Source organism: Neomonachus schauinslandi, chromosome 16 (genome assembly GCF_002201575.2).
Source record: "Neomonachus schauinslandi chromosome 16, ASM220157v2, whole genome shotgun sequence".
NCBI classification, from domain to species: Eukaryota; Metazoa; Chordata; class Mammalia; order Carnivora; family Phocidae; genus Neomonachus; species Neomonachus schauinslandi.
In genome coordinates, this window is record NC_058418.1 from 10,706,520 (window position 1) to 10,718,962 (window position 12,443).

Below are 12,443 nucleotides of genomic sequence, written 5' to 3' on the forward strand. Positions count from 1 at the left end.
CCTTCGGCTCAGGTCATGATCCTGGGGTCCTGGGATCGAGCCCCACATCGGGCTCCCTGCTCTGGGGGGAAGCCTGCTTCTCCCTCTGACCCTCCCCCTGCTTGTGTTCCCTCTCTCACCGTGTCTCTCTGTCAAGTAAATAAATATATTAAAAAACCCCAAAAAACCTGAAATCCTGACTGGCAGCTTTATTTGTTGCCTGGTAGGGTTTTTTTTGTTGTTTATATTTGTTTTATAAAAAGGAATCATTGCTGGTGGATTTTCTTCTGGAAGCCAGAAGAGGCGCAAAAGCACATCCCTCTTCTTCACAGACTCGTGAAAACTTTAACTTTTATGTGTCATGTTAAACAAAGACGGAGTCCCTGTTTAACAATACTTGAGTAGTGATAACAAAACACAACCCCTAGGGTTGTCTGGGGGCTTTTGTGAGCATATCCATGGGAGATCTGGCACAGTAGATAAATTCTCCCTAAATAATGAGGATTTTGATGACGGCTGCTCCCATTTAACAAATATGAAGACAGGTTCAGTGAGACTAAGTTACCCAGGTCATAAAGCTTGGGAAGTGGCAGTGGCTGGATCCGAATCCAGCTGAGTCTAGAACCTCTGCTCTTTGTTACTGGGCTGCTCTAAAGACAAATACAGTAGAGGAAGGGGGATGATCCCCGTATCGGTGAAAGGGCGGTCCAGAAGTAGATTTGTTTCCTGTGGCGGCTGTAATAACCTAACTGTGTGCTAACTTAAACCAACATAAATATATTTTCTTACAGTTCTAGCGGTCAGAAGTCCAAAGGGAGTGTTAGAGTTGACATCAAGGTGTCAGCAGGTCTGATTCCTTTTGGAAGCTCCACGGAGAGAATCCATTTCTTGCCTCCTCCAGCTTCTAGAAGCTGCTCATAGCCCCTTCCTCCAGCTTCTAGAAGCTGCTCATAGCCCCTTCCTCCATCTTCAAAGCCAGCTGCATAAAATTCCTCCTTTCCTCCAACCACTCGTCTTCCTCTTATAAGAGCCTTGTGATTACATTGGGTCCACCTGGATAATCCATGCTACTTTCCCCATTTCAAGACCCTTAACTCAATCACACCTGCAACATCCTTTTTGCACCATACAAGGGAACATACTCACGGGCTCTGGGGATTAGGACATGGACATCTTTGGGGGCCGCTATGCAACCCACCATGAGGAGTGGAGCACAAACACAGAAAAGAGAAAGCTCCTGCTGACAAATGACCCATTTGCCAGTTAATAAGACATAGGGAAGGGGGTGGTTTCTGGAACCACATCTTTGAGGTTCTAACACTGACCTGCTACCTCTCTGGGCTTTGTTGCCTCATCTGTGTAAAAGGAAGATCATCGTAACTTCCTTGTAGGGTTGTTGTGAGGCATAATGCAGTAAAGATACAGAAAACAGCCGTGCAGGGCACACAGGCTTCTCCCTGGCTCCAGGAGCATCGGAAATGACTTCAACTGGGAGTTGCACAGAAAAACCCACTGGACCAAAGAAGGGGCTGGTGCGCCTGGCTCAGTTTTGCCCATGACACCAGCAGGGTCCCACCTCTAGACCCAATTTTCCAGACACAGTCTTTCCTGAGTCAAGTTTTCTCACCACTTTGCTCAGGCCAGTGTCTCCACCTGGGAGACCCTCTTTCCCTTGATTTCTGAAGGGCAGGCATGAGAACTTGCATGTGCCCCTCAAACCCTACTCAGGTGTTGACTTTGTGAAGCCTTCCGTCACCCTCCAGGGATATTTTATTAATTGACCTCTTGCACTGCCTGAGGGGTGATTAGTTCTTCCTCAGCTTCGTATCAACAGTCCCCCAAACACAGGAAGGGCAGACTGCAAAATGAACGGAGGGAAGTGTGAGCCCCAAATTGGGCAGGGGTGGTATGGGCTAGGTGATGGTTGAGGTTCCTGGGTCTGGGGATTTGGAGAGCAACAGTGTAATTTTCTGGCTGCTACTTCTGGGTTTCTTACCTTACCTACTGCTCTCAAGCATCTCAAGGGGATCTTGGGATATATTTGAAGACATGAAACATTTCCTGTGAAGCCCTGCTTTGGCCACCTGCTCCTCCCCTATAAAGTGCCCACTCACCCTGCCTTAAGAAAAGAAAAACTCGGGCGCCTGGGTGGCTCAGTTGGTCAAGCGACTGCCTTCGGCTCAGGTCGTGATCCTGGAGTCCCGGGATCGAGTCCCGCATCGGGCTCCCTGCTCGGCGGGGAGTCTGCTTCTCCCTCTCCCGCTCCCCCCTCTTGTGCTCTTTCTCTCTCTCACTCTCTCTCTCAAATAAATAAATAAAATCTTAAAAAAAAAAAAAAAGAAAAGAAAAACTCTTTTCTGTCTCAGTTTGAGACACCTTCAGATTTCTGAAATTGGAGCATTCTCCCTACTGCAAGTCCCTTTGAACGAAGTCTCTCCTAATTGAAGTCCAGACGTGTTTCTATTTGACACACGGGTCTCACGAGCTAGGAATGCAATCAGTCTCTGAATCGACATCTAGTGTGGATCAGCAGCTCAGTGTCAGGTGACCCCATCAGGCAATAAGCCCTTTGCTGGGGGTATTTCCATGGGCTCCAGAGGGCGCAGCAGCATCCACTTTTTTTTTATTGAGATATATTTGGCATATAACATTGTGTAAATTTAAGGTGTGCAACATGTTGATTTGGTACATTTATATCACAATAGGATTGCCACTGTAGCATTAGTTAACATGGTGTCACAGATTTATCATTTCTTCTAGGGTTGAGAACACTTAACATCTAGTCTCTTAGCAAGCTTAATGTTTATAATAGTTATGTTGTTTATAATCCTTGCACTGTGTATTAGGTAACCAGATGTAGCCTTAACCAACATCTCTCCCAGTCCCCCACTGCTAGCCCCTGGTAACTGCCATTTTACTCTGCTTTTATGACTTCAGTTTTTTATTTAAAAATATTTTATATATTTATTTATTTGAGAGAGAGAGAGAGTGCCCAAGTAGGCAGAGCGGCCGGCAGAGGGTGAGGGAGAGGCGGGCTCCATGCTGAGCAGAGAGCCCCATGTGGGTGGGGCTCGATCCCAGGACCCTGGGATCATGACCTGAGCCAAAGGCAGATGCTTAACTGAGCTACCCAGGTGCCCCATGACTTCAGCTTTTTGTTTTGTTTTGTTTTGTTTTAGATTCCACATATAAAAAATATATAGTGGGGCACCTGGGTGGCTCAGTTGGTTAAGCAGCCAACTCTTGGTTTCAGCTCAGGTTATGATCTCGGGGTCCTGCGATCAAGCCCCATGTTAGGCTCACTCTCTCTCTCAAATAAACAAATCTTAAAATATATATATATGTGTAAAATATATATATAGTATTTGTCTTTCTCTGACTTATCTCACTTAGCATAATGTCCCCCAGGTTTATCCATGTTGTCCCAAATGACAGAATTTCCTTTTTTCTCATGGCTGAATAGTATTTCATTGTATATATACACCACATCTTTTTTATCCATTCATCAGTTGGTGGACATGTGGGTTGTTTCCATATCTTGGCTATTGTGAATAATACTGCAATAAATATGGGGGTGCAGCATTTCCTGCATAATCTGCTTTCATTTCCTTTGGGTATATACCCAGAAGCAGGAGCACCCATGATGTTTTGTCACAGTTTAGGGTCCCCCAGAGGGGTGCAAGTGTCACATAGTCTGAGCTAGTTTCCTGAGTGGAGCAACTCCATCCCACTTCAATTCAGCACAGTACACGCTGGGGCTGAAACAGCTCAGGCAGACAAGTATTGGGTTTCAGCCCAGAGACAGATCCAGGCAATAGGGATCTGCGATTTCAGCATTCCAAAAAAGCCGGCTGCTTTTCCCTGGCAGTAGCAACGCTGAGACTACAGGGTCAGACAGCTGTGCCCAAGTCCAAGTAAAGATGTCCGAAGCCCTTTCTACCTTGTCATTCTTAGAGTCCAAACTGACCTCTCAAAAATACGCACACCAGGTTGGAGAAGTATCTGCCTCTCAGGGTCAGATATCTGATTTTCCCAAGAGCTCATTACCAACTAAAATCTTTTAAAAACTCCAAAAGTGTATCTCCACATGGAGATGGCCTCTCTTTTCATGTTGCCTCCTTTTCCCCAGAGGCTCCAAGAGGCAAGACTCATAGCAAAAATCATCATTTACAGAGACTCATTCTGTTCCCAAAATTCAAAGTTGAAATTTCAGCCCGCTCACAGGCAGCAGGAAGCAAGGGAGTGTGGCCCGTGACACATTCTCTGCGGTTTCCCCTGATTGGGATGATCCCTCTAGTGTTTAGGTTATAAGCACATAAATTTGCATCAGTTTTTATCATACACCCAGGGGCAATAGCCACAAAATACAAAAGCTATATCTTTATAAGTCCTCCTTTGGGGCGCCTGGCTGGTACAGATGGTTGAGCGTCCAACTCTTGGTTCTTGATTCTGGCTCAGGTCGTGATCTCAGGGTCATGAGATGGAGCCCTGCATCAGGTTCCATGCTTAGCACAGTCTGCTTGAGTTTCTCTCTGCCTCTCCCGCTGCCCCTCCCCACCTCAAATAAATAAACAAATCTTTTTTTAAAAGTCCCCCTTTTAACCCTCTCGTTGCAAGCTTGCTCAAACCTTGAGCAGTAGATCTAACATCTACAGGGTTAGCAACAGCTGGGGAGGGAGGTTGCGACAATGCCACCGAGTATTGTCTATCGGGGAAGCTCAGTGCTTCCCTCCTCTACCCTCTCTCTCTCTCTCTCTCTTTTTTTGTCTGGTTTATCTATAACTTTGTTTCATGGGGTGAAGTCTAGAAAAAAAAAAAAAATCCAAGCTTCCAAGAGTCCTCTCCATATGGAGTCACACAGGAAACCCTTAATTCCCCAGCAACAAGTTGTGACAAGACATGTGAAGTGTGTCTATGGAGGAAGCCCATTAGACACTCAGTACCCAAGGTTTCTCTTGCAGGCTGGTCACACAGGCACACGCTGCCTGTCCCATGTTCAAATTCCTGACACCCAGAAGGAAAGCAAGTGTTCAGCATAAACCACGTTATTTGCACAGTCTAGGCATAGTGCATAGCCTTTACCACTGAGGGAATGGTGAAAACCCTACAGAAACCCAAGTTCCCAGATGCCAGAGGTCATGAATATCTTTTACAACCTCTGTCCTCTCTTTGTTTCCTTATATTTGACACAGAGAAGTTGACAGTGCTTACTATTTGGTAACGGGATAGAGAAATACGTTTCTCATGAAACTTTTGTCAGAGTATATTGGTAGAGCCTTTCTGGAAGACTCTCAGACAATGTGACCCAAAATGTAAAATGTGACAACACTACGCTAGTGAGGATGTGAAGAAACTGAATCACTCATACCTTGCTGGTAGGAATATAAAATATCATGGATACTCTGGGAAATAGTTTGGTAATTTCGTTTAAAACAAACCATGCATTTACATTGCACTCTTGAGCATTTATCCCAGAGAAACAAAAACTTGTGTTTATGCAAAAACCTGTATGTGAGTGTTTACAGCAGCTCTATTCATAACATCAAAAACCAGAAACATGTCCTCTAACGGGTGCATGGTTAAACAAACTGTTGTACATCTACCCCATGGGATACCAGTCCGCACTAGAAGGAACTATGAAAATTAACAAAAGGAAACCTCACTAAAATGGAGTCAGGAGGCCAGAAGGGGGAGCTCTCACACCGTCCCACTCACGGTCAAGAAGTGTCCATTGCAGGGGCACCTGGATGGCTTAGTAGGTTGAGCGTCTGCCTTTGGCTCAGGTCACGATCTCAGGGTCCTGGGATCAAGTCCCGAGTTGGGCTCCCTGCTCAGCGGGGAACCTGCTTCTCCCTCTCCCTCTGCTGCTCCCCGCACTTGTGCTCCCTGGGTCTATCAAATTAGTAAAAATCTTTTTTAAAAAGTGTCAATTACAGACCCCAACACAAGTTCTCAACAGGAAAGAATCATCAGTTAGAGGCTCCAACAGGGAAAGTCTACATTGCATCTTGTATCTACAGTGTCTCTCCTACAAGACAGCAATTCAGCCAATGAGAGATTGTCATCACCCCGAACTATTGCCTTTGTCCAATGGACTCTCCTTTGAAGTGACCTCTTCCAACTTCCTCCTTCTCCATAAAATAACATTCCTCTCCTTTGTTGGATTAGCCTGTGGTTTTTGCTGCAGCTTGCTTGCCCCAAATTGCAATTCTCTGCTATTCCCGAATAAACCCATATTTGGTGGTAAAATAACTGTTTTATGTTTAAGGTCAACAGAACAAACTACTGATACAAGCAACAATTTGGTTGGATTTCCAGGTCATTATGCTGAATGAAAAAAGCCAATTTCAAAAGCTTGCACATTGTAGGATTCCATTTATGTAACATTGTTTTGAAGGGTAGCAAGATACTTATTTTATTAAGTTCAGTTAGCGAGCATATAGTATGGAACATTTTTGAAATGAAATTATAGTGACGGAAAACAGAGTAGCGATTGCCAGGGCTGAGGGAGGGTGGGGGAGTGGGTGTGGCTATAAAGGGTATCACCAGGGGGGCGCCTGGGTGGCTCAGTCATTAAGTGCCTGCCTTCGGCTCAGGTCATGGTTCCGGGATCCTGGGATCGAGCCCCACATCGGGCTCTCTGCTCAGCAGGAAGCCTGCTTCTCCCTCTTCCACTCCCCCTGCTTGTGTTCCCTCTCTCACTGTGTCTCTCTCAGTCAAATAAATAAATAAAAATTTAAAAAAAAAAGGGTATCACCAGGGAGCCTGTGGGGATGGGACAGCTCTGTACCTTGATTGTAGTGGTAGTTAATAAAACTACATAAAATTGCGCACACACACACACACACACACACACACACCCTGCTTGGTTATTTATTGAGATTATATTGTATCTATGGATCAACTTGAAGAGATTTGATTACCTTTTTGTCTGTCATTTGTTTGGGTCTGCAATTTCTCTCAGTAATGTTTTGTTGTTTTCTGTGTTGATCTCACATTTCTCTCATTAGGTTTAGTTCTGCCTATTTGATACTTTCGATTTCTTTTTTTTTTAAAGATTTTATTTGAGAGACAGAGAGAGAGAGAGAGCACGAGTGGGGTGAGGGGCAAAGGGAGAGGGAGAAGCAGACTCCCCGCTGAGCAGGGAGCCCCATGCAGGACTCAATCCCAGGACCCTGGGATCATGACCTGAGCTGAAGGTAGACGCTTAACCGACTGAGCCACCCAGATGCCCCACTTTCAATTTCTTCATAAATTCTTTTACTTCTAATATTGTAATTTTTGTTAGTATATAGGAATACTATTGAATTTTTTATTTTTATTCTATGTTGTGGCTTAAGTTTACTAATTCTAATATATTTTTAAATTTATTTTTTTTTTTAGACAGAGCATGTGTGTGTGGAGGGGAGGCACAAAGGGAGAAGGAGAGGGAGAAACTTAAGCAGGTTCCATGCTCAGGGTGGAGCCCCAGGTGGGGCTTGATCCCACGACCCTGAGATCATGACCTGAGCTGAAAACAAGAGTCCATCAGTTAACCAACTGAGCCACCCAGGCGCCCCTCTATTTTATTTGTAGATTCTTTTGGATTTTCTACATACATGATATACATGTTTTTACATACATGTATATACATTATATACATGATATACATACATGATTTTCTACATACATAATATCTGCAAATAATTCATTTTCTTTCTACTCCTTGTTTATTGTTTTCTTGCACTGGCTAATATCCATAATTATAGATAATATGTGAGAGTAGACATTCTTGTGTTATTTTTGATCTCAGGGGATTGCTTTGGTACGTAACTATTAAGAATTGTTTGCCAAAATATATGTTAAGAAAAAAAAAAAAGAAGAAGATAGCAGGAGGGGAAGAATGAAGGGGGGGAAATCCGAGGGGGAGACGAACCATGAGAGACGATGGACTCTGAAAGACAAACAGGGTTCTAGAGGGGAGGGGGGTGGGGGGATGGGTTAGCCTGGTGATGGGTATTAAGGAGGGCACGTTTTGCATGGAGCACTGGGTGTTATGCACAAACAATGAATCATGGAACACTACATCTAAAACTAATGATGTAATGTATGGTGATTAACATAACAATAAAAAATAAAATAATAAAATAAAATGCATTTAAGATTTAAATAATTTGGGGCGCCTGGGTGGCTCAGTTGGTTAAGCGACTGCCTTCGGCTCAGGTCATGATCCTGGAGTCCCTGGATCAAGTCCCGCATCGGGCTCCCTGCTCGGCAGGGAGTCTGCTTCTCCCTCTGACCCTCCTCCCTCTCATGCTCTCTGTCTCTCATTCTCTCTCTCTCAAATAAATAAATAAAATCTTTAAAAAAAAAAAAAGATTTAAATAATTCCATACTTAAGAATTTATGCTAAAGATATAATCAAGTATCTGTACAAAGATTAATCTATAAGAATGTCAACAATAGCATTATTCATAGTAAAATAATTTAAAAACTAAATGTTCAATAAAAATGGATTAATAAATTTTTTTTTTTTTTTTTTTAGAGAGAGGGGTGGGGCGGGGAGGGACAGGGGGAGAGAGGAAGAGAGAGTATCTTAAGCAGGCTCCACACCCACTGCAGACTCCAACACATGGCTCAGTCTCACAGCCCTGGGATCATGACCTGAGCTGAAATCAAGAGTCGGATGTTTGGCCAGCTGGGCCACCCAGGCGCCCCTAATAAAAGTATTTTTTAAACATAATATAATTCCAGGCGCCTGGGTGGCTCAGTTGGTTAAGCGACTGCCTTCGGCTCAGGTCATGATCCTGGAGTCCCGGGATCGAGTCCCGCATCGGGCTCCCTGCTCGGCAGGGAGTCTGCTTCTCCCTCTGACCCTCCCCCCTCTCATGTGCTCTCTCTCATTCTCTCTAATAAATAAATAAAATCTTTAAAAAAAAAACATAATATAATTCCATTCAGTCATTTAGAAATCATAACATGTAGAAATATTCACAATACATTGTCAAGTGAAAAAACATAAACAAAATGGGTTACAGTATGTCCCCAATCTTTTTTTAAAAATAGATACAAATATAGTTTTATAGATAGAAAAATTCCATATTTAATCTTCGTGCTTTTATGTATTTTTCAGTTTTACAGTGAAGACTGCATCTTTTTAATCAAAAAATGCTGTTACAGCATATACTAAAATAAAAAAAAAAAGGCAAATTAGATGTGGCTAATACTGTTTATTCTCTAGCCTGAAAGCTCAGCGGACTGAGGAACTCCAAGGCAGACATCATGTTTTATTGTGTAATGACTGTGCAGTGAATGTTTATAGAAACAATGAGGCTTCAGAGGATAGGATCTTTGCTGCAGAGAATGAGTTTTAGGAGCCCTTTGGGCAACAGGTCCCAGGCAGACATGAACAAGTCTTGTTTTTGAAGGTCAAACCAGACAACTCTGCCAATAAAAATCCTTCCTCAGATTTCTTTCCAAATCAGTAATTCTGGAACTTCCTGTCCTTGGTAATCAGGGCTAGGTAGTGTGGCTGCACTTGGGAGACTTAGAAAAGAAAAAGAATGTGGAGGATTTGATTCAGAAGCACAAGAAGGGAGGTGAGAATGACAAGGGTCTCAGGTCGGGGCAGTCTTTGCAGGTAAGAAGAAAGGTGAAGATATCTTCAAGGAAAAGGGTGTATGAGGAAATGTTTCAGGTAGGGAGGAGCCAGTTGTCATAGCTGATTAAATGTTACACATCCTACCAGGTTATTCCCAGACTGAGTAGTCAGGAAGGTCAGACAGACCTGGTTTTATGGATTCTTTTCTGTCATTTGCCTTCTCCTGTTCCAAAAGAAGACATTCAGAGAATTCCAGGGAAGTGAGAGGTCTTTTCTTCATTATATACCTTGCCCAGTCTCAGAGATGGATAAGTCTGTGCAATGAAGAAAACTTAACATCCACAGGGTATTTGTCTTGCTTACCAGAAGAAAAGAAATCCTCTGTGGATAAAGATACCAGACAGAGCCTCCACATATATTGATAAGCAGTGTCTGGCATTAAAACCTAAATTCTTTTCAGGAAAAATAAAGGTTAAATGACCCCAAAACAAAAGGTGATCAAAACTAACCCATAGTGATCCAAAAATTGGAGTTATCAAACATGGATTTTAAAATAACTTTTATTATGGTCATGAAAATATGGACAATTTCACCAGAGAACTGCAATCTATCAAAAAAAAAATCAAACAGTCCTGGATTTGATAAATACAGCAACTCGTTAAGAATTTAGAAGATGGCCTTAAAAGCAAATTAGAGGGCGCCTGGGTGGCTCAGTCATTAAGCGTCTGCCTTTGGCTCAGGTCATGATCCCAGGGTCCTGGGATCGAGCCCCGCATCGGGCTCCCTGCTCGGCGGGAAGCCTGCTTCTCCCTCTCGCACTCCCCCTGCTTGTGTTCCTGCTCTTGCTGTCTCTCTCTCTGTCAAATAAATAAATAAAATCTTTTAAAAAAAAAAAAGCAATTTAGATGTGGCTAATGCTGCAGGGACACCATTCTTATGTATTGGAGCCTCAGTGAAGCAAGTGATGGTAAATCCTTATTGTAACATAAGAAAATAGGCTTGAGAAGGTTAAAACCATTGCCCTCATTCACTCAATACCATTTTTTATCTCATCAAGATTGTATATCCTAGGGAAACAGTCTTGTGTACTTTTGGAAAACTGCCCCAGTATACACCAAAATCTAAAAGTGATTATTCTTGGATACAACACTGGTTCTAGAAATTTCTTCACAAGAACATGAAGATGGATGTCACTGTTCTAGATTTTCATTGAACTGCTTAGAAGATACAAACTGAATGTTCGTCAGTAGGAAATTGGTTAAAATGTGGTATGTCTGCATTACTGGAATACCACACAATTAAAATGTTATAGACCAATATTGATAGAAAATGCTTCCAACATATTGAGTGAAGAAAATCAAGTTACAACATAGTATGTATATTATCCTAGTTTTGTAAAACTGAATAGATCTGTATCCATATGCACAGATACCCTAAAAATGTCCAGTATTGTTTATGTATGTCAGCAGCCTTACATTAGTGCCTTTTCTGAATTATTTTGTTTATCTGAAAATTTCAGGCATTATTTTTTAGGGAAAAAAAATCTAATTTTACACGGGAGAAAAGAAAAAGTTTCTCCAGAACACAGATGCATGATAAAAATGGCAAATGGTAACTCACAGTAACTCTATAAATATTTGCATTTAGATATGGTATATTTAGAAAAATGCCAAACCTCTAGGTTGACTAACAGGGACAGGAAGTTCAGAGGACAACTGCTTTAGACGTATATAGAAAAGGGGGGGTGTGAATTATTATTATTAATTTATTTGAGAGAGCATGAGCAGCAGGGGGAGGGACAGAGGGAGATAGGAAAAAAACGAATGTGAGAACCAACTCAACCAGAAGGGCAGAGGTGAGGAAATCACAAAAGAATTGATCCAGAGCCATTTCAACTGGGCCTGTGTCCTGTCCTACCCATATTCTTTTTAGTTATGCACACCAATAAATTCTCCTTTTGTCTCAGCTAGTTTGAGCTGGGTTTTCTATTTCTTACAACTGAAAACATTCTGCTATAAAGAGCCAGGAGATCCAGTAGCCCACGCGAGGATCTGGTAATGACAAAGCACAGGGTTTGTTTTGTTTTGGCTTTTGTTTTTTAAAGATTTTATTTATTTATTTGTCAGAGAGACATAGAGAGAGCGAGCACAAGCAGGGAGAGCAGCAGGCAGAGGGAGAAGCAGGCTCCCATGGAGCAGGGAGTCTGAAGTGAGACTCGATCCCAGGACTCTGGGATCATGACCTGAGCTGCTGAACCGACTAAGCCACCCAGGCGTCCCAACAAAGTACAGTGTTACGGGCACTGGATTTCTGTTGGTAACATGGAACTTGAATATCCAGTGTCCTGGAAGGTAAGGTCCAGGAAAAAAAAAAAAAATTGTGGGAAACTTCTCTCTCTCTCTCTCCAATAAATATACACCAAACTGTTCAACCAAGCCAACTTGAAAGCTACTGAAGCAGCTAGGAAGTGTGGGGTGCTATCCAAAATGCTCTGTGCCTTAATAGCTTAGTTCAATGTCCAAAATGCATGCTAAAATGTGTTCCCCTTTTCCACACCCCTTTCTCATGATCTTTTATGGAATTAAAAACAAGTTCCTCTTTTTTTCATTCTGTCTGTTCCTGTCACAAAAGACCCAAAAGAGATAGTGAGGTGTATGCTATACAAACTGATGATGTACAGGGAAAGTCTTAAATGGTAAGATGAAAAGCTAAGCTTATTATGGCTGGAGAAGTGAAGATGTGCAGACAGGGGTCAACTGAAAAAAAAATCTTACACTCAAATTGCAAGTCGCATGATTTTATGTATTTTTATGAAGTTGTCACTTCCTTCAGTTGTTTTAAAACTTCTAACAAGAATCCTTTTCCTGGGCGCCTGGGTGACTTA

The 12,443-nt window shown here is 42.5% G+C and overlaps 1 protein-coding gene across 1 annotated transcript in view; it reads right to left on the reverse strand.

Annotated features, from left to right (window-relative positions):
* ZNF233 (zinc finger protein 233) overlaps nt 1-12,443 on the reverse strand; it is a 29,497-nt gene that overhangs the window by 2,957 nt on the left and 14,097 nt on the right. The window contains exons 5-6 of the mRNA XM_021681057.2: nt 10,341-10,371; nt 9,923-10,011 (exon numbers count right to left, since the gene is read on the reverse strand). Coding sequence (XP_021536732.2) covers nt 9,923-10,011; nt 10,341-10,371 — 120 coding nt within the window. The remainder of the gene's footprint in view (nt 1-9,922; nt 10,012-10,340; nt 10,372-12,443) is intronic.